We start from the raw sequence: 19,780 nt of genomic DNA on the forward strand, positions 1-19,780 counted from the left end.
AGGCTCCAGATCCAGTAACTTCCTTCCACCAGCCCTGGAAACAGAACCATTTGGCGAGGGGGGTTGCCGGCTGCCCGGGGAGCCCTGCACACATGCCCGCGTGGAGCCCACCCAGCCCCGGAGCGAGGAGGACAGTGTTGTCCACCCAGGGAGAGCCCTTAAAACCTGCCTTGTGCCCTGTGCACCCCAGTGGATCCTGGGCCTCTCCTCCCTAAGCCACCTTGGACTTAGAAGCCAAGACCTGCCTCGTGCCCTCTGCCGTCCGCAATATTAGAAAATGAATAGGTTGTTTGTGTATTCCGGGCCCCCCTTCAAAGGCAAACGCTCAGGCTTGGGAGGCAGGCCCAGCGGCTCCATTATTTATTTTTATTTACACAGTGAATTCTCTGGCATTTGTCTGTCCTGCTGGAACGCCTCAGATTTCCAAAACAGTGTTCTATTGTAGAAACAAGCGCCGGGGACGCGGTGCGCCCGATCAGGTTTCCGTGACGGGCTTCAGAAGGGCCCGGGCACAGGCCGAGCCTGCTGTGTCCAGCTCAGGCCTGAACACCTCCCGTCAGCAGCCGCAGCGTTGGGCCTTCTGGAGCCAAACGTCCCCGATTGACATCCATAAGCCCCTCTGCCTCGCTGCCCTCAGATGTGGCCCGGTGTCAGTGGCTTTCACAGAGGGCGTGGCCCCGTGGCCCTGCACTTCCTGTGGCCGTCCAGAACGAGCTCAGCGCTAGGTGACGGGTGAACAAACTAAGGAAGCAGGTTTTGGTGAATTCTGTGGTTCACTCATCCCAGAATATGTCATGAGCGAGGGACCCCCCCCCCCCCCCCCCCCGCCCGCCCCGGGTGTTGTCAGCAGTTCCTCGTCTGCTCTAAGCATCCATCGCCAAGAAATGCTGGGGACGAGGGGCCTGCTGCCTTCCTGGGGAGAGCTGCTCTTGGAAGGTGGTCAGCTGGCCTCTGGGGTGGAGGAAGGCTGTGCGGGCAGAGGCCGGGCCTCCTGGGAGCCCCACGCACCCACTCTGCCTCCGAACAGGCGGGGCCCTCTCTCCCGGCCACACTGAAGGCCGCGCCCTTTCCAGGTGCTGGCCAGCGAGGTTGGGGAAGATGTGAACATCCAGCAGCTTCTGTCCTCGCCAGGGACCTGGAGAGGTCGGGCACAACAGATTCTCGTTTTGCAGAGCAAGGTGAGTGAGTCATCAGACTTCTCCGGGCCCTGGACAGAGGGCTTGAAATGCCCCCGAAAGACCCCCACGGACCCACATCCGAGACACAGGACCCCCAAAAGGCCCCCCGCAGGCTCGTCGTTTCCCGTTCTCCCCAACCAGCCTGGTTTTAATTTGCCATTTAGTGAACAAGCATTTATGTAACCGTTACCATGTGGCAGGCACTGGCGCTTCACAGAGCCAAAGCCTCTGATTTATTCGACTCCAGGCATGTTTTCCCCCCAGTCCGTGTAAACTTGCGTGACTGGCGCGCTTGTAGGCTTTTCCCAGTTTTGTCCAGATGCTCGTAGACTTTTAGAAGTTTTAATACCCAGTAAAAACTTAGCCTGGTCTCCCTCTTTCCGTTCTCAACATTCGGAGCCTCCCTAGAGGATCAGAGCAGGGGGAGTCCAACAGCTTGGATCAAATCCCAGCTCTCCACTCACCCACCAGCTGTGTGGCCTCGGGCAAGTTACTTCCCCTCTCTGTGCTCAGTTTCCTCATCTGCAAACACTGGACTCTGCTAGTACCTCCCCCACCGGGCTGTTGGGAGGACTGAAGGAGCCGGGGGGTGTAACACGTTCAGCACAGCGCCAGGCCCGAGGAAGCGCTGGACCGAGGTTAGCTGTGCTTAATTTCCTCTTTTTTGCCTTCAAACCAAGAAACACCAGTCGGTGTATAACTACCACAGCCTCCGAGCACTTGGCCCTCATCCCAGGGACTTCGGGGTCACAGCTCTGGGTGGCTTTTACCCTCGGGGGGCTCCTGTGGGATCCTTGAAACCAACCCGAGGAGGAAAAGGCCCTCAGAAAACTATTAACCAGTGACCAGTGTGGGGCCTGGGGGTTCAAGAGACTCGAGTCTGAGTGTGGCCTGAGCCGCTGGTCTACAAGTTCTGTGACCTTGGGCAAATCACTTCTCTGTGCCTCAGTCTCCCCACCTGTAAAATGGAGGCGACAGTCCTTTTCTCATGGGTTGTTGGGGGTTCAGTGAAATAACATTTGTAAAGCACAGTGCTTGGACATTATAAGCACTCCACACAGCCATCATTGTTGTTGTTAAGTTGCATAAATAAACTTTTAAAAGTAGTCCTGTGTTCCTTAATGCTCAATGGAATCACCGCACAACGCCACACGAGGGCATTGACATGCGCTTTCACGGCCTCACTGCTACCCTTTGCCAGTGAGTCTGGTGAATTTTGCTGCCCCTGCACCCCGCACCAGCCCGCCCCCACCTGCTCAGGTTTACCCAACTTTATTCCATCATTTATGTTATGTCGCCAGGGGAACCAGGGTTAGAAGGACCCTGGGAATTACCCACTCCCACCCCAGGGTGATAAGCCACCCGCCTGCCACTTGCCGAGAGCCTAGCAGAGCTGGACCGGCGCTGAGGGCTGCGCGTGGGCCACCGTAGGATTTCCCAAAGCACTTGTTTTCCACGCAGGTCCCACAGGCCCTGCCCCTGGCGCTCTGACGTGTTGGTCTGGAGTGGGCCCCAGGATTTGTCATTCCAAGGAGCATCTGGGGGGTTCCCGAGCTCAGACAAGCTCAGGGTATACCCGTAGGGCCATGTCACAGACGAGAGACCTGAGATTCAGAGAAGTTCAGTGAGGCTCTGAGCCGGCCTCTGAGCCTCCCATCCCTGCCCTTCCTCTGCGGCATCTCTCGCACGTGGCCAGCACCCCGGGCCGCCCGAGGCGCACACCACGCACGTCTTGGGTGGTCTGTCTGTCAGAGTTCTTCTAGCTGAGGTCCTCTGTCCTCTCCCTCCCGGGTTCCTGGGGCTACACATCTGCTTCTCGGCCTCAAGGCCCTCGGAGACGGGGCGATCTCTCTCATTGACTTTGATGCTTCCCATTTCCAAGCTGACCCTCTCTAGTGTCTTCTCTTGTTTTGCTCAAGGTGTCACCTCAGATCCCTCCCCTCCCCAGCCCCCCTCCTCTGGGGCTTCCACATCCATCTGGAACCGTGGCGTCCTCTGCCTGGTGGGGTCCCCCGTCACCCCTCAGGGTGGCCCTCCGAGCAGTCGAGTCTGATGGCAGACCGGCCGTGGAACAGCGAGTCTTAACCCCCCCTCAGGTTCGAGAGCTTGAGAAGCAGCTGGGACAGACCCAGAGCCAGTCTGTGGGAGCAGCCAGTGACGAGCCGTCCGTCTGTCCCGACCCAAGGAAGCTGACGGCACAGGAGAAAAACCTGCTGAGGATCCGCAACCTGGAAAGGGAAAAGCAGGAAGGCTGGGAGGTAATGCACGCCCCGGGGAGGGCGGTGGGGCCCGGGGATCATGACGCCCTGCAAGGACTCGGAGGCAGCCCTTAGAGGCAGGACACCCGGGGGTTGGGGTCGCCGCTGTGTATGTTCCTCACACCCTGAGATCAGCTGGAGCCGCCTGACTGGGTCCTCAGGCCGAGCCCATTTCATGGCCTTGGGTGGCCCCATCCTGGCCGATTGGGAGGTTGGATCTGAAACTTCCATTGTAAAAGGAGAGGGGAAGTGTCCCAGCCCCAGAGGTGTGCAGGGCCCAGATGGCCTTAAAGGAGCAGCACTGGGGCAGGTGGAGGCCTGGTATCACCCCCGGGGCCTGCATCATGGAAGCACAGCTATTCTCTCATCCCAGCTCAGGTGGGGGCGGGGAGGGGGGGCCGGGGGTGGGGGGAGGACCACCCCTGGAGGACAGAGCCAGAGGTGCCCAGAGGTGGCCGTGTGCTTCCTCTCAGCCTGACTCTGGCAGAGTGGGGGCAGCTCCTGGAGCTCGAGCCAAGGAAGGAGTCCTGGCATCCACGGTGCCGTCCACCCTGTGCTTGGGCAAGGCCTGGCGTCGGGGCCCTGGCTCCACTGACTTGCTCTATGGCCTTGGCCAAGTCCCCTGCCCATTCAGGCATCGCCTCCCAGTGAGCGGGAGCGAGGCACCCGATGTGCTGGGGGGCCCCGCTCCGCCCTGCCCAGGACTGCACTTTCTGGTTCCAGAAACTGGCTGCTGAGCGGGACGCCCTCCAGAGAGAGCTCGAAGAGCTGAAGAAGAAGTTTGAGGGCGTGAGGTCCCGGAACAAGGTGCTGGCGAGCGAAGTGAAGACCCTCAGGAGTCAGATGGGGACCCTGGTGGAGAAGGGCCGGCATGACGACGAGCTCATCGATGCCCTCATGGTACGGCCCCTCCCAGAAGCCTGCGATCGGCCGGCCCAGCCCCTGGGAGCCCTCACTGGACCCCAAATGCCACCTGCATGACCCCGCAGCCCATGGCCTCCAGATGCTCACCCCAGGGGCAGGAGCAGCTCAGAAGCTGCCCAAGGGCGTCTAGAGGTCATGGGGTATGAGACGGATGTCAGGCACAAGCCACCAGGCCTGCGGACGCCAAAGGAGAAAGGAATGGGTGAGGGCGGAGGAATAGGATGACGCTTGGGTTATTTTTCATCAGGGAATGGGAGGGACAACTGAGGGGCCAGCACAGATTCTTGTCCGTGTGGCAACACGGAGCCCCTCCCCTCTGGGCCCTTGGGGAGCAGTTTGTAATGGTTAGTCCCCAAGATAACCCGGTTTCACAGACGGGGAAACTAAGACTCCAGTTGCCTAGATGAGTCACCCAAGACCATACAACCGGGTTTATCTGCCTGTGAAGCCTTTGATGAGCAGCGCCGCTCTGCGGCTCTGACCCCAGCCTGGCCTGTTCTTTCCGGGGCCTGCGGCACCCCAGAGTTTTGACTCTGAATTCCAAGTTGTGCCCTCGGTGGTCATGCCTGGCTGACCGGGGTACCTGGGGGAACGGATGCAGGCGTAGGCACCGCCCCCAGTCCGTGATCATTCTGGGGGGTGGGGGGTGGGGGCAGACACAGGACACCTGAGATCCAGGCCTGCTTCTGTTGACACCTCACCGTGTGATCCTAGGCCAGCTGCCTTCCCGCTCTGAGCCTCAGCTCCCTGTTTTGAAATAAGGTGCCGGGCTGAGGGCCCAGTGTGCCACCATCCTTGGTCACTGAAGGTGGCACGATGAGAGCTGCAACCCAGCCCAGCCCAGCCCAGCCATTCACCAGCAGTGCCCCTGGGCTCCCCGAGCCCCATCTCCCTCCTGTTCCGCGTCACCAACGTGGTCCTTCCTGGCCCGTAGGCAGGGCACTTCCACCTCAGAGTGTCCTCCGGGGCCTCCGGCAGGTGCCGAAGGATTCCTGGCGAGGGTGCCGGGTACTGCCTGCAAGGGCGGTCTCCCAGCAGAGGGGGGTAGGGTTTCGTTTTGCCCAAATGTCCCCCCGCACTGGCTGAGGGGCCACCATCTGAGCTGCTTCCCGTTGTCCCGAGAGCCCCTTGGACGCCCTTGGCCCCGACCTCAGGGAGAAGAAAGTTGAGGAGAGGAAAAGGGCCTGGCCCTCACCTGCCCGAGTGCTTTCCCAGGGAACACAGTGTCCCAGTGAGGCCCCGGCAGGCACAGGGAATGGTGGGGTGCTGGTGGGGGGTGGGGGGTCGGTGGCCCCTTGTCCTTCCTTACCCAGGGGCCATGGCTGGCCCTGGCCTGCCCTCCTGCTCGGCCCCCCAGGTCCAGCTGAAGCAGCTACAGGAGATTCTGGGCAGCCTGAGTCTGCAGGAGGAAAAGACGCGAGCCTCCCAGCACCGCCTGGACCAGCAGCTCAACAACGAGGCCCAGCAGAGCAGCAGCCTGGTGGCCCAGCTGCAGGCCATGGTGGCTGAGCGGGAGGCCAAGGTGCGGCGGCTGGAGTTGGAGATTGGGCAGCTCAGTGTGCAGGTGAGTAGGGCTCTGGCTCAGCCCAGCAGCCATTTCCCAGTCCTGGCGCGTCCGTCCGCCATCCAGAGACATCTCAGCCCCGTCTGCACCCTTCCGCCTGCCTTTATTCAGGGTGCACCGCACCCTGCCTGCTTCCACCTGGCGCCCCCACCCCCGCTCATCCTGCACACACCTGTACCCTCCCAGGTACAAACCTGACTGTCCCCCTGCTCTGCATAAAACCTGTCCCTGGCTCCCCACCACGCAGTCCTCACGGGCCCAGGCTCCTTCCAGCTCATCCCCTCCTCCTCATGGTCCAAGGCGGTGGCTGGAGAGCAGCCTTCACACTCACATCCCAGGTAGCGGGAAGCCACACTTCCTCATCTGGCCGGCAGGGCCCCATGTGACCAGCTCTTGCTGCCACCCCTCCGGCACCTTCTCCTCGCCCCTCCGGTTCCTGCACGCTCTGGCCACAGGATGCCATTCAGCTCCTCACTCGCCCTGCTCTCTCCCTGCTCCAGGCCTGTGCGTGTGCCTGACGCTCACGCCTTCCCTTCCCTCCCCCACACCCTGCCTGGCCAGCTGCCTCTCAGCATTAGGTCTTACCTCTCATGAGCCCCCCTGGGAAGCTCCGGGGCCCCAGTTCTCTGTTACATACCCCTCCTGGGCACTCTCCGAACGCCCTGTGCATCCCCGAGCCAGACTCGTCCCACTGCGCCATCATTTTCCAGTTTTCTCCCCTTGAGGAGACACCGGCCATAGCAGTATCATCACGGCAGATGCTCAGTAAAGGCATCTCAGGCGTGAGCTCCTGAAGATATGCGGCCCTGGCCGACCCCTCGAGGGCGCAGCCTGGGCTGCTCGGCGTCAGGCACGAGGGCTCTGCGGCCCCTCCCTGCGGTGCCAGTGGTGCTGGGGGCAGGGGCTTTGGTCACCTCTGGGGAGGATTCCTTGACATCCACACAGGTTTCCCAGGATGGGAGCCTCTCGGCCAGCTCGACGGGCACAGCCAAAGGCGTGTCTCAGAGCATCCCTGCCCTGTTCCCAGGGTGCATGGTGCCGTGGGAGGCACCGGAGCCCAGGGAGCCCTCAGCCCCGGCTGGTGTTGGTGGGTGTGGGCGGTTTGTCCTGTAGCCATCCCTCTCCAGAGCCAGGCCAGCCTGGGCCACGGGATCAGGCTGTGGGAGAGCCGGGGGCAGGAGGGAGGCTTGGGGACAGTATGCGTGGCAGTGAGTGGGGGCATCTTCTCACAGTCCTCCCCCTGCCTCTCGCCCAGGCTCACTGGGGAGTGAAGTCTGAAGGGCACACGGCATTCCAGCATCCCCACCTCAGCGCTCCTGGCTCCGGGCACACAAACGGGGACTGACCCTTTTCTCAAAGGTCACCAGCCGGCTGGGGGCAAGCACTGCCCACCAGACAAGTTTTCTCAGAACGGGTGGGGCTGTCCACCCCTTGCTGGGGTCCTTCAGGCAGGCCTCATTGCTATCCAGAGGAGGGAGGGGCGGGGGAGGAATGGGGGCCCGGCAGCCTCTCTGGCCACAGGTGTCTGGAAGTTCAAGTTTCTCCAGCTGGCGGCGAGGGTGGGGTGGCCGAGAGCGACGGGCCCACTCAGGACGTCAGCCTCTGATCGCCCGCCGGCCGTGCGTCCCTTTGGGACCAGAATGTAGAACAGCTCTCCGGCCTCGGCCTTGCACCGGGCAGCTCCCTTCTGAAGAGAGGCATTATTCAATGTCATTATCATGCAAGGAGCGCCGGCACCAGACAGGCCTCGCGTCTCACCCCTGAAAAGAAGCCTCTTTCATGTCCCCTGAAAGGCCCGGAATCCAGCCAAGGCCCCCTCCTGCCTGCCCAGGCCTCAGAGGCAAACCCTGAGCGTCCAACCCGTGTCTGTTCCCTGCAGTATCATCGGAATAAAGGCGTGAGCGAGGGGTCCAGTGGGCCCGAGGTCGGCCCCGCCCCCACCGAGGTCCCGGAGGACGCGGGCCTGGCCAAGCCCCCGGCCTCGGCGGGCGACCACGGCAGGCTCAGATCCCCTCGGTAAGTGGCCCGTGGGCTGCAGGGGTGGGGAAGTGACTGTTGGCGACTCAGCGGAAAGGAGGCTTCTGCTGCCTCCGCTGGGAATGTGGAGATGGCTGTGGCATCGTCCTCCCAGCACGTGGGCCCCTCCTGCCCGCTGGCCCCGCATCTGCTTGAAGGGCAGGAGGCCCAGGCCCCGCCACTCGTGGAGCCTGCGGTTGCAGCTCCCTGCACAGTCCTCTCGGGATGCACCTGCTTCTGGGACTCACAGCACAGACCTGTGCTCGATTGTTCGAGGCTCTGACGTCTCCTGCTTTCTCGTTTTGAGCACGAGCTCTCCAGAGAGGAGCAGCCAGCCAATCCACAGGCGGCTGCGAGGGCCAGCACTGGCCACCTCCTCGGCGCTCTGGGCCCTGCTAGCCCCGGCTCCCCGCCCAGCTGGTGGGGCCCGGCAGGACCGGCCTGCCTCCCCGCGGTGACGAGCCCCTTCTGCCTTCACACAGCTCGGTGACCAGCCTGGGCCACACACTCGTGGAATCTGCCCGCACGTGGCCTTCCCCGCCCAGTCCTCATGGGGCCTCACCCAGGTAAGAACCCAGCATCCCGGGCCCTCTCCGTCCTTCCCATCCCTGACGCAGCCGGGAGCACCATCCCATTAAAAGGAGGGGAAACTGAGGCCAGGCCAAGTCCGGGAACGCTCGCACGGTTACATAAGGACGTGGAGGGCAGGGAGGACCTGGAGTGCCTTGTCCAAGGTGAGAGGCTTGGAACCAGTCCCAGCCTCCGACTCGCAGTCCAGTGTCCCTGCTCCTGTAGCCTGAAGGGGAATCTTCCAGGGCCCAGGGCCCAGCCCCGCCCCTCGTCTTCGCTTGCCCGCTGAGAATCAGCCTCTGGGGGAGAAATTCTCATCCCGATGCCTCCCCACTTGAAGGCACTGATAGCCCCTCCTCCCCCGGCCCCATCTCTGTGACAGAAGCCAGCCTTGTTCTCAGATGGGCTCTTTGTTCTTCCTGCTGCTCACTGGACAAAGGGTGGCTTTGTCCTGCCTCTGAGCCCTGCCCACTGTCCCCTGGAACCCTGCCCCTGCTGCCAGCCACTCCCCCACCCCCACCCCTCAGGCAGGTCAGCTCAGGTTCTGATGGGAGCCGCAGAGTGGGTCTAGGCCAGTGGTCGGCAAACTCATTAGTCAACAGAGCCAAATATCAACAGTACAACGATTGAAATTTCTTTTGAGAGCCAAATTTTTTAAACTTAAACTATATAGGTAGGTACATTGTTATTAACTTAATTAGGGTACTCCTAAGGCTTAGGAAGAGCCACACTCAAGGGGCCAAAGAGCCGCATGTGGCTCGCGAGCCGCAGTTTGCCGACCACGGGTCTAGGCCCACCCTTGACTTGCTGGGCAATTTGGTCCTCTCGGGGCTTCCGTTTCCCAGGAAGTGCCCACGACACTTCTGGCCTGGCATCCGGCAGCTCGGGGACCATGGCCAAGGCCAGCCCTGCAGCTGCCCCGCTCAGCAGCCTGGAGACACAGGGCATCTGGGGAGAGAGGGAGCCAACTCTGAGCCAGGGGGCTCCCACCACAGTTCTCCTGCCACAGAGAAGGACAGGCTCTGTCTCCTTTGGTTGTAGTCACAGGAGGAGGATCGGGGAGGTGGACAGGATGACCTCTGGAGGTCCCTTCCAGCCTGTGTGGCTGGGACCTGGGCATGCCACAGGGGTGCAGGGGCCCGTGTGCTCCTGGGCCCAGCCTGCTGGTTCTCAAGCTGGTTCCTTCCATGATGCAAATGTTCACTGAACCTGAGCGCGTGCGGGCCCTGCCTTCATGGAGCTTGCAGTCCCTTCCCATCAGTGGCAGGACGGGTGTGCGTGGGGCAGGGGTGACCCAGAGAAGGTTTCCATCAGGGATGGCCTGGAGACTGGTGGGTGCCTGGAGTAAGGCAGGGTGCCTCCCCCACATGGGAGATCAAGGAGGTGACTGGAGTAGGGCTTTCCGAACTGTGGTGCTCACACGGGTCAGCATGGCTCTGCCAGGTTAGATGTGGGTTCTGAGTCGGCGGCAGGTCTGGGCCAGAGACTGGGACCCTGCATTTCCAACCGGCTCGCAGGCAATGCCCCGGCCGCTGACACGGACACCACACTCTGAGCAGAGCAGCAAGGCCTTGGTCAGAGCATGGAGCCTGCATCCTCAGGGCCCTCTCCACCGGCCCCACCCTGTGCAGAGGGACCACCAGGGCCCAGAGAGGGGAAGAACCTGCCCAAGACCACGGAGTGCCAGCCTCTGGGCTGGCCTATCTGTGTCCTGTGATGCTGAGCACAGCCAGGGTCACCAGGGTCTCACTGGGAAAGGTGAAGGCAAAGCAGAGAGCAGCTTGGGACTCGCACGTGGCCTCTGGGGGGTTGGGGTGAGGCAGAGCTTACCTTCTGCCCTGACCCCGGCCACTGGGGAGGGCAGGTAGGCAGGCCCAGTGGTAAGGAGGGAAGCAGTGATGTCCGGATCAGGGCTGGAGAAAGCGGACAGTTCACAAAGCCACCTGTTCGGGCTCTGGCAGAGTGGGCTGGGCTTGGGACCAAGTCGGCATGTGCGAGAGGGCTGGGGCAGGCTGGCATTGGGCAGGGAGGCCAGGCCCCAGGCCACACAGGTACCCAGAACACCCCAGGTCCCCAAAAGCCAACTACTGTGGCCGCCAGACTTATTCCAGGCCCCCACGAGGGGTTGGATGAACAGAGGTGCCCTGGTGGGGCCTGGTGTAGAGCCGGCGACGTGAGGCCTGGAGACTTCAGCAGGGCCCAGAATGGTGGCTGAGGAGCAGCCAAGGGTGGATGACCAGGGGGCCAGGGGGACTGGGGTGGCTTCCTCCTCTCTGGCCATCTCTGAGAACCCCTGAATGTCCTTCAACTCTCTGCCACCATCGTAGTGTGTCTTCAGGTAACCCCTCAAATGACCTCATCCTGCCTTCGTCCTGGTCCCCAGGTTCTTGGACTCCCCGGAACACAAGGGCTGGCAGGCCCAGGTGACAGAGCTCAAGGCTCTCTGGCAGGCCACCGAGGTGGAACGCAACCGGCTCACCGAGTTCGTCACCGTCCTGCAGAAACGGTAACCCCTGGGCTCAGGGACTCCCTTTCATGGGCCTACCTGGGTCGGGGGTGCACGGCCTGGCCAGGCCTCGTCTGTGACTGGGTCCACGTGACCGGGGAGTTCAGCTCCCACAGTGTTGGTCCGGGGCATTCCCTGACACAGCTCATGTCCCCACCCAGTGCCCACACCCTGGGGGCCCTGTCATCACGCCGGTTTGCCCTGTCCTACGAGGCTGTTGCAGGCAGGTGGACTGAGGTGGGGGTCTCAGGGAGAGGCTCCCTGGAGTAGTGAAGTCAGTCAATCGACCACATCGGAGGCTAGACTGGTGTCCGGAGTTACAAAGGGAAAGAGAGCAGCTGGGAGCTCAGAGCTGGGACTTCTCTGGGGAGGCGAGGGGAGCGGGTGGCCCGAGGCAGTGGACCAGGAGGCATGGTTTTCTCCAAGGGGTTGTTGACAGGTTTCCGTTCAGATAAATCAGTGCTCCTCACTCAAGTGACCCTTTGGCAAGAAACGCAGGTGCCCTGGCCAACACATGGCCTACCCACGTGACCTCCACAGTGAGAATATAAATGACATCACCGAGTTTCCACCCTAACGGGCCCGTATCACATGTCAGTGAGGGCGCTTTGGTGACAGGCAATAGGAACCGATTCCGGCTAAGCGGAGGGAAAGGCCGGCACTAGGAGGGTGCTGGCAGGCTCCAGGCACTGAGCAGGAGAGAAGCTCGAGAGGGTCCAGGAATCTTGGTAGCAGGGACCTTGGGTGGTCTCCCCTGGGCCACTGGCATGAAGGCCCGATGGCTTTCAGTTCCAGTGCCCGTGGGTTCTGAGGGGGAATTCTAGCTGCCCAGATCACTCTCGTGTCCCTCCCTGGACGCGGGCCAGGCATCTTGACTGGAAATGCCTCCAGGTACTCACAGGTGGAGGAGGGGCAGCGTGTTAAAGAGAAAAAGAGAATATCATGACCAAAGGAGGGAGGGGTGCTGGGAAGTGGTCAATGGATGGCCGCCACCTTAGCGGCGGGAAGTGATCAGCGTTCATTGTTGTCTTTTCCTGCAGTACGCAGGGAGGATCTGATTTCCGGACACGCTCAGGTCTGTGAGAAAAGTGACAGTAATTCTTTCTCTGTCGTGGAAACGGAACGGGAGGAATACACCCGTTCAGGCTTTCTCTCCCATTTCCTCTGAGTCGCACCTGAGCGTTGGGGGTTTTGTGAACCAAGGTGAGGCAGCTATCTGTTTCCGCAGCAGAAACCACCCCACGCGGAGTGGCTCGCGGCAGTTCTTAGGCCGTGGAAGTGCTCCTCCACGGAGCGGCTTTTGTCTGTGTGGCGCTCTTGGGGTTTCAGTGGTCTGTGCTCGGTCATTTATGCTAATTTCTTGGTTTAGGGTTTCCTGAACACACAAGTGCTGGCCTTGTTTTCCATTTCCTCAAGCTCGGTGCTCTGTCCCCCGCTGAGGCCCTGGTAGACTGCGGGCGTCCTTACCACTTCCCTGGCTTGCCGAAGGAGACTGCCTCAGTCCACAATTACGCAGACAACTCGCTCGCAGCTCGCTGCCTTGTCTGAGCCCAAGTTCATGTCTTCTGCTCTCACACTGGCTTATGAGATTGGAAGCTTTCCTGTGACAGAGATATAACTTATTGCAAAAAGACTCCTTTTCCAACCCCTACCCCCCACCAATTTCCCACTCCTCACAGAAAAGATCTGTTAGAACTTTCAACATGTTTTCTTTGTACATCCAAAAATATGCATGTATATGTGTACATATGTGTATCTGTAGATGCACACACATATATAATTAATTAAAAGACGGACTCACACTAGGCACATCTTTACATGTCTGTGGGAGTATATCCGTGTTACAAACTTCTAGTAGTGGGATCTCTGAATCAAAGAATATGCCCATTTAAAATGTCCACAAATAATGGCAAACCATGTATACGGCATTATGTATATAATGTGTAATATTGATCTTCATAGAGATCTTGTATCATTTGTATTAAATTCATTCCTGGATAGGGAGACCTCCTCATCTGAGTATTCTTTATCCCTATCCCAACAGTTACAGTCCTCGTGAAAGCAAAATTTTTAACATCAAAACATTCACTCACCAATGACTTGGTGTAGTCACCACTTCCCATTGCCATTCGGTCCATTTGGTCAAACGCTCAAAATAGAATGAAAATCAATTACAAAGTAAAAAGGGCGGGTCTTTAACAATGTCTGGAGTCTCATGAGGTTGGTGCACATGGTCTTGGGGAGCTGCTAGGACTAAAGCCATTGACAAACGGGCGCCTAACCGCCTCGGCTCAGCTACTGATCAAAGAAGCAACTAGCCACGTGTGGCCAGTGTGACTGAGGAGCCGAGCTTTTAATGCCATCTGATGTTCATTCATGTGCATTTAGCTACACATGAGCATTATGCTGGCAGCCCCGGTGCCGACCAGCACAGCTCTCTCAGATTCCATCGGACTCCCTGGGATGAGTATGTTAGTGACCACTTATTCTCTTTCCCCTGTCCATGGACCTTTTAGGTTGTTTGAGTTGTTCTTTTGCTTCTGCAAATAGTTTCAAGGAACATGCTTGAACAAGTTGTGTTAAGAGGCCTGTATACTGTGTTTGTGTACTGTTTGGTATTAGTAGTTAGTACTTTTGAAAATTGTCACCATTCAGTTCCTTCTTGACTCGTCACAAGTGTGCAAAGACCAGTTCCTCCAACCCTGAGAATTTCCCGGCAGCCACTCTGATCGGCATGTGTGTCTGTAACGTTTGCCTGCCTCAGTCTCCGGGAGTCCCGGCCTTCCCACTGAGCCTTGAGTGTCACCAAAGTCGCCAGTGCCCCACCTGGCCACAGGAACGACTTACCCCCAGCCCCAGGGAGGTCAAACAAGTCCTTCGTGAGAAATAACCAAATAGCAAGGTCTTCCAGGCCCGTGAATCCATTATTGTTATAGAAGAGAACAATAATAATAGCCATAAATGACAATAAACAGAAGGCAATCACTCAATCCAAGAGAAGCAACAATTAAGAAAGGAAATGTAACCATGACATTTCTAATGCAACCCCCTGGGGTGGACCGGATTGGGTCCCCCTCTGGGGCCAAAGGGACTTTGCAAATGTAATTATTGTTATGGATCCCAACGTAGGAACATTATCTTGGATTACCAGGTGGGCCCAGTGTAATCACTTGAGCCCTTAAAAGCAGAGAGATTGCTGCAGCTGGGTCTGTCGGAGAGCCGCAGCAGAAACCCCAGAGACTTGGAGCGCGGGTGAGCGTATCAGGCCGGCGTAGAAGAGGGAGAGCCCACGGGGCCTGTAAGAGATAATGACCCGGCCAGCAACCAGCAGGAGCCGGGAGCTCAGTCCCTCCATTGGATCTGACTTCTTCCGGATGCTCCCCCAGAACCTCCAGGGACCAGCCCAGGTCCGCCAGCACCTTGGTTCTGGCTCGTGGAACCTGGAGCAGAGACACCCACAGAACCTGCCGAACCCTCTGGCTAACAGAACTGTGAGATAATAAACTCGTGTCCCGTCATGCTGTTTACGTTTGCAACCATTTGTTACAGCAGCAACAGGAACCCGATACGCCACCTCATATTAATTCAGCAGGACTTGGGAGGTGGAGGGGGGACGCTCGGTCCTAAGAGGAGGGGATCGAAGTAAAACTAAATTCTCATGTTGCACAGCAGGAAGTCCAACGATTCCATTTAAACCTTAAAAGGACAGGCATATTCCTGGCTGGGTAACTCAGCTGGTTAGAGCCGTGGTCGGCAAACCTCGGCTCGCGAGCCACATGCGGCTCTTTGGCCCCTTGAGTGTGGCTCTTCCACAAAAGACCACGTACAGTTCAAAGTTGACTTAAAACTTTAAAGTTTATTAAGTTAATTTTAGGGAACGTTGTGGAGTGAAAGAAGATGTAGTGTCGAGGATTGAGAAAGGCATGTTGAGATGGTTTGGACATAGAGAGAGGATGAACGAAAGGAGATAGACGAAACCAGTATACAAGACGAGTGTGGATGGGAGAGTTGGAAGGGGCCGACCTCAGCGGACGTACCTCAATCAGATTGAGGGCGTTTTCAGCAAAGGCCAGCTTAGGAGCACCCTAATTAAGTTAATAACAATGTACCTACCTATATAGTTTAAGTTTAAAAAATTTGGCTCTCAAAAGACATTTCAGTCGTTGTACTGTTGACATTTGGCTCTGCTGACTAATGAGTTTGCCGACCACTGGGCTAGAGGGTCGTCCTGCTACGCCAAGGTTGTGGTTCGATCCCCGGTCAGGGCTTGTCACAAGAAGCAACCAGTGAATGCATAAGCAAGTGGAACAGCAAATCTCGCCCTCCCTCCCTCACTCCCTCCCTCCCTTCCTCTCTCTCTAAAGAAATTAAAAAAAATAAAACATAGCAGCATAAGCATCTGTGGAAACAAGGCATTAAATAGTCCAAGCAGCAGCCAGCCGTGTTCGAGGTGCTTGCTTCTGGCGAGCAGGCATGGGAGTGAGCAGCGTGCAGATTTTTCCCTTTTCCGCCTCGGGGGGAACCATAGGGATTTTAAACGCACGTGCCCGTGTTACTGCGTCGAAAGGAAAGAAGAGCCCGTCCCACCACCACCCGTGTCAGATGTGCCCACCTCCCTGGGAGCCAGGCAGTGCGGCAGCCCCTCGTCTCGCCCCCAGGGTGGAGGAGAGGGACGGCCGGCTTCTGGAGGCCCAGCGGAGGCTGCAGGAGGAGCGGCAGCGCAGCGTGGTGCTGGAGCAGCACCTGGGGAGGATGCGCCTGGAGCCCGGGAGGACGGCCTCTCACACATCAGCCTCTAGGAGCAAAACAGGTAGGGCTGGACCGGGGGCCCAGGGTCGGGGCAGGGAAGCTGGTCAGCAGCCCGTCGAGGAGAATGTGGGAAGCGGAGGCTCCATCAGAGGGGGCTCTGCCCGTCCCTGCTGCCCCCTGTCCTCTTTCCCCGGCCTCCCAGGCAGACCCGGGAGCCCCAGAGTGCCTTCGCCCCAGGTGGCCCTGGCCCAGCTCACCTGTGAGCACTTAGCGGAAGGTGGCAGTGCCCTGGCTGGGTGTCCTCAGCCACCACCCCAGCCCTCAGCCCTCTGTCCCGAGCTGACGTCGGTGAGGGGCAGAGCTGGCCGGCTGGGAGCCAGAGCAGCAGGCCCGCCAGCAGAGGACACGTTCTGCCCCCAGCAGTCGTCAGCGGAGCGAAGGGCCTCTCCTAGGCCTGGGGGCTCCCGTCATGTGCCCCACCATCCCCACACTCAGCTTCCCTCTCATGGTCCAAGGTGGTGGCTTCCGCTTCCCGCCAGCAGCACGGAGGGGAGATGGGCAGGGACAGCCTGCTCCTCGCCTTGGAGGGAGCGAACCTGAGGTCACTTCCGCTTTCCTGGCCTTGACCAGGTCCTCTCCTAGGACCACACCGGCCTGTGGAGGGCGTTTACCGTCCTAACCCAAAAGGCCTGCGGCTCTAACACAGGGCTTCTCGAGGGGCAGCAGCGTTAGCGTCCCGTGGGGCTGAACCGAGCTGGGGGTGCCGGATGCCAGAGCCAGAAGCCTTTCTGGGGTGGCTGACTCCCACGGGGGAGGAGTCCAGTGTGGAGGGCTGGGCCTGCCTCCCTCGGACATCCCATCCCAACCCCTCGGGGCTCTGTCTCCACTGCCCTGCCTCTCAACACCCCAGTCCTTCCCCCTCCGTCCCCCCAGCCCAGGACACTCAGACCTTTGGTGCCAGCCCAGCTGGGATCAGGACGGAGACACAGAGGGGGGTGTGCCCTTCTCGCTGCTCTCGCCAGCAGGGCCCAGGGCTCGGGCCTTCAGGTGCTGCTGAGGCCCCAGCTGAGGAAGGGCCTGGCGCTCAGCCTTGCTGACCCCCTGGGCCCTCAGGAGCAGGTCTTCACGGACGCGGTGTCTCCGGGCCTGAAGCTCCCCTCCCGCCGAGCAGCCAGGTTCCCGGCCTAGGAGGGCTAAACACACTGCCTTGATCCTGGCCAGACAGTGAGGGGCAGCTGCCGGGCAGAAAGTGCCCCTGTGGCCGCTGCCACCCGCCAGCCTGGGGCACGGGCAGGGCAGCCCCCAGTCAGTAAAGGGAGGGGCCCCGATTCTGGGGTTTGGCCGCTCAGGACAGTTCAGTCCAGTGAAGAAGGTAGACGAAAGACAGATAAACCAGTGGAAGACATGCGAGGACCTAGCAGCTAAGTTAGCTGGAGGCAGGTGCCGTGGCTTGAGGCAGCGGAAGGGGGCAGGTGGTCGGAGGGAGCAGCTGCTTTCCGTGGGGCGGCCGGCAGAGATGGTGGGGGTGGGAGTGGGAGGGGACGAGGCACACAGGTACTGGAGGGAGGAGCAAGTGCAGAGGCACCCCGCTGGGAGCTCGGCTGGAGGTCCCTCTTTTAGAGGAACCACAAGGAGGCCCTGAAGCTGGAGCAAGTGAGGGGAGGGAATAGAAGGTGAGGTCAGGGGAGCCGTGGGTGCTGAGGAGGTGGTCCGACCCACAAGTGTGAATTCACTCAGGCCTCACTAGAGGCGAGAGAACGATTGTCCTCATTTTACAGGTGAGGAAAGCAGCTCAGAGAGGTTGATGGTTTACCTGAGGCCACACAGCAGGGGGTGAAAGCCAGGTCTGCTGATGCCAGGTGATTTCCCCTGAGCCCCATCACCCAGAGGGCCATCCAGCCTGAGGGCCTTGTCAGCACAGAGGTTTTCTGATGCTGTTGATCGTGCCCAAGTTCCCCACCAGCTGGGCTTTGATTTTTTTTTCTGAGCCCAGCCATGGTCCCTGAGCCCAGCCACCCTGGACCCTCTGTATGTATGTATGTATGTATGGGCGGAGCTGCTGGCTGGGATGGGCACTAGAGTTGGGGACCCAGGGGTTTGAGGGCATCAGATGAAGTGACTGCCTAGACTCAGGCTCAGACTGCAGGCCTGGCCTCAGGCCCCACTGCCTTCCAGAAACTTGTAAAGTGCAAAGAGGGACAGAGGAACTAGAGGAACCACCTTGGTACAAAGTCGGGGCTATAGCAGAGGCCACAGCCAGTGTCCAGGGGGATGCAGCGCCGGTATCAGGGAGGGCTTCCCGGGGGAGGCAGGCCTTGCCGGCACCTTGAAGGAATTCTACTGTTTCAACAAGCGGAAAAGCAGGAAGCGGATAGCCGGGGGTGGAGAAGGAGAGTGTGAACACGGGGCCAAGGCCTCATCACCGACAGCGGATGCTGCTGCCCCACAGGTCTGCCCGCCTCTACCGCCAGGCACAACCCAAATGCGAGAGAGAAGAAGGACCGGTCTCTCACCCAGCCCTCCAGCATGCCCGTGGAGTCCCAGATGGAGGAGATTACCACCAGGTGCCCCTGCCCTGTCTCCCGGAGGGTGGCACAGTCCGGGTGGAGGTGATTCGATGGGCAGGAGGATCATGTCCCTCCCCTTTGACCTCTGCTTGTCCAGAAGGCTGGCCCTGCCGAGCTGTGGGTTGTAGGCCTGTAATTCAGCGACTGGCCATCAGGAGGTGGAGAGACTCGGCCGTGACCCTGATAACCCCAAAGTCCCAAGAGAAGTTTCATTAAGCGAGGGCTGCCAAACCCACTTGGCTCACTCGGTTAAGCCTTGCAAGGTCAAATGCAGTGATGGGGAACCTCGACAAATGAGTCCCATCCTTGAGGCAGCCAACCTTTTGGGAGGCGAACTGGTGCCAGGCCCAGAGAGGAATCCTACATGGTCTGTCCCCCCCCTCCACCCCCCACCCCCGGGTCTGTGGGAGGATGGGACGGGTCAGAGGGAGCCTGCGCCTGAGGCGGCGGCGCTGATAGTCCCATCCCAGGGCCTCCCGTGCGCGCGCACGCACGCGCACCAGCGCGGGCCTCACCGAGCCCTCTCTCCGCGTGGTCCAGGCTGGCCATCCAGGCCGAGGAGAATGAGATGCTGAAGGCTGCCCTGGACGGTGCCCTGCGGGGGAAGGAGGAGGACTTCCGCATGTACCACGAGACCCTGGGCCAGGTGAAGGGGGTCTTCCTGAAGGCCCTGCGGCAGCAGAAGGAGGATAAGCGCTAGGACAGCGGCCAGTGTCACTCCGGCCGGATGGGGCCGCCAGCTCAGCCCTGCTCCTGGGAGAGGCTCCCCAGGTGACAGAGCCAACGTATCAGGCCAGGAGGGCAAGGTAGAGGCCCCAGTGGAGCCCTGGGCAGAGCCCCGGCAGGCGTGGCTGCCGCAGGGAGAGGCCCAGCAGCCTGCTCGGCTCGGCGACGCTCTGGGACAAGCTGACAGTGGACAGATGCCATCTCAGACGGGTGCTCGTCGCCCTTGTCCTGGGGCCCAGCAGGAGCCCCTGCGTGCCCACGTGACTTCATCTGCACAGAAGAGCCCTGGAGCTCCAGGCTGGAAGCATCCCCCAGGCCCCCACCTCCCCCGACCCCTCACCAGAGCATCCCTGTACCCCCATCCCCCGTGACTCCACCTGAGGCCATCCCCACCCGACACAGATGTGGGAGCACGATGCTCTCAGCCACCTTGTCGGCCCGCCCCTCAGGGTCTTCCTTAGAGGCAGACCCTCGGACTTGTAGTAATAATGATTTTGTTCGTAATCGCCGCAGCTCCCAGTGAGTGAGCATCTACTGTGGAAACCTGAGCCCGTCTAGTCCTCTCGGAACCCAGGGGCTATCACCCCATGTTACACTTGGGGAAACTGAGGCTCGCGGAAGGAAGCTGAGCTGGTATTGAGCCCTGGCCTGCCTGCCTCCGAAAGCAGGGTCCTCTGTGCAGCAGGCCCGGCATGCCCGCCCCGCTGCTGGGCAGGCCCACC

The 19,780-nt window shown here is 60.0% G+C and overlaps 1 protein-coding gene across 1 annotated transcript in view; it reads left to right on the top strand.

The window, feature by feature from the left end:
• Positions 1-19,566, top strand: part of CCDC13 (coiled-coil domain containing 13) — a 31,409-nt gene extending 11,843 nt beyond the window's left edge. Inside the window, 10 exon segments of the mRNA XM_070391481.1 lie at positions 1,074-1,178; positions 3,275-3,436; positions 4,160-4,336; positions 5,718-5,924; positions 7,804-7,940; positions 8,423-8,506; positions 10,894-11,016; positions 15,675-15,826; positions 18,215-18,329; positions 18,873-19,566. Of these exon segments, the coding sequence (XP_070247582.1) occupies positions 1,074-1,178; positions 3,275-3,436; positions 4,160-4,336; positions 5,718-5,924; positions 7,804-7,940; positions 8,423-8,506; positions 10,894-11,016; positions 15,675-15,826; positions 18,215-18,329; positions 18,873-19,032 (1,422 nt within the window). The 3' untranslated portion in view covers positions 19,033-19,566.
• Positions 19,567-19,780: the final 214 nt, after the last annotated feature.

Source organism: Myotis yumanensis, unplaced genomic scaffold, assembly GCF_028538775.1.
Source record: "Myotis yumanensis isolate MYYU_CA2020_CCGP unplaced genomic scaffold, mMyoYum1.0.hap1 SCAF_14, whole genome shotgun sequence".
NCBI classification, from domain to species: domain Eukaryota; kingdom Metazoa; phylum Chordata; class Mammalia; order Chiroptera; family Vespertilionidae; genus Myotis; species Myotis yumanensis.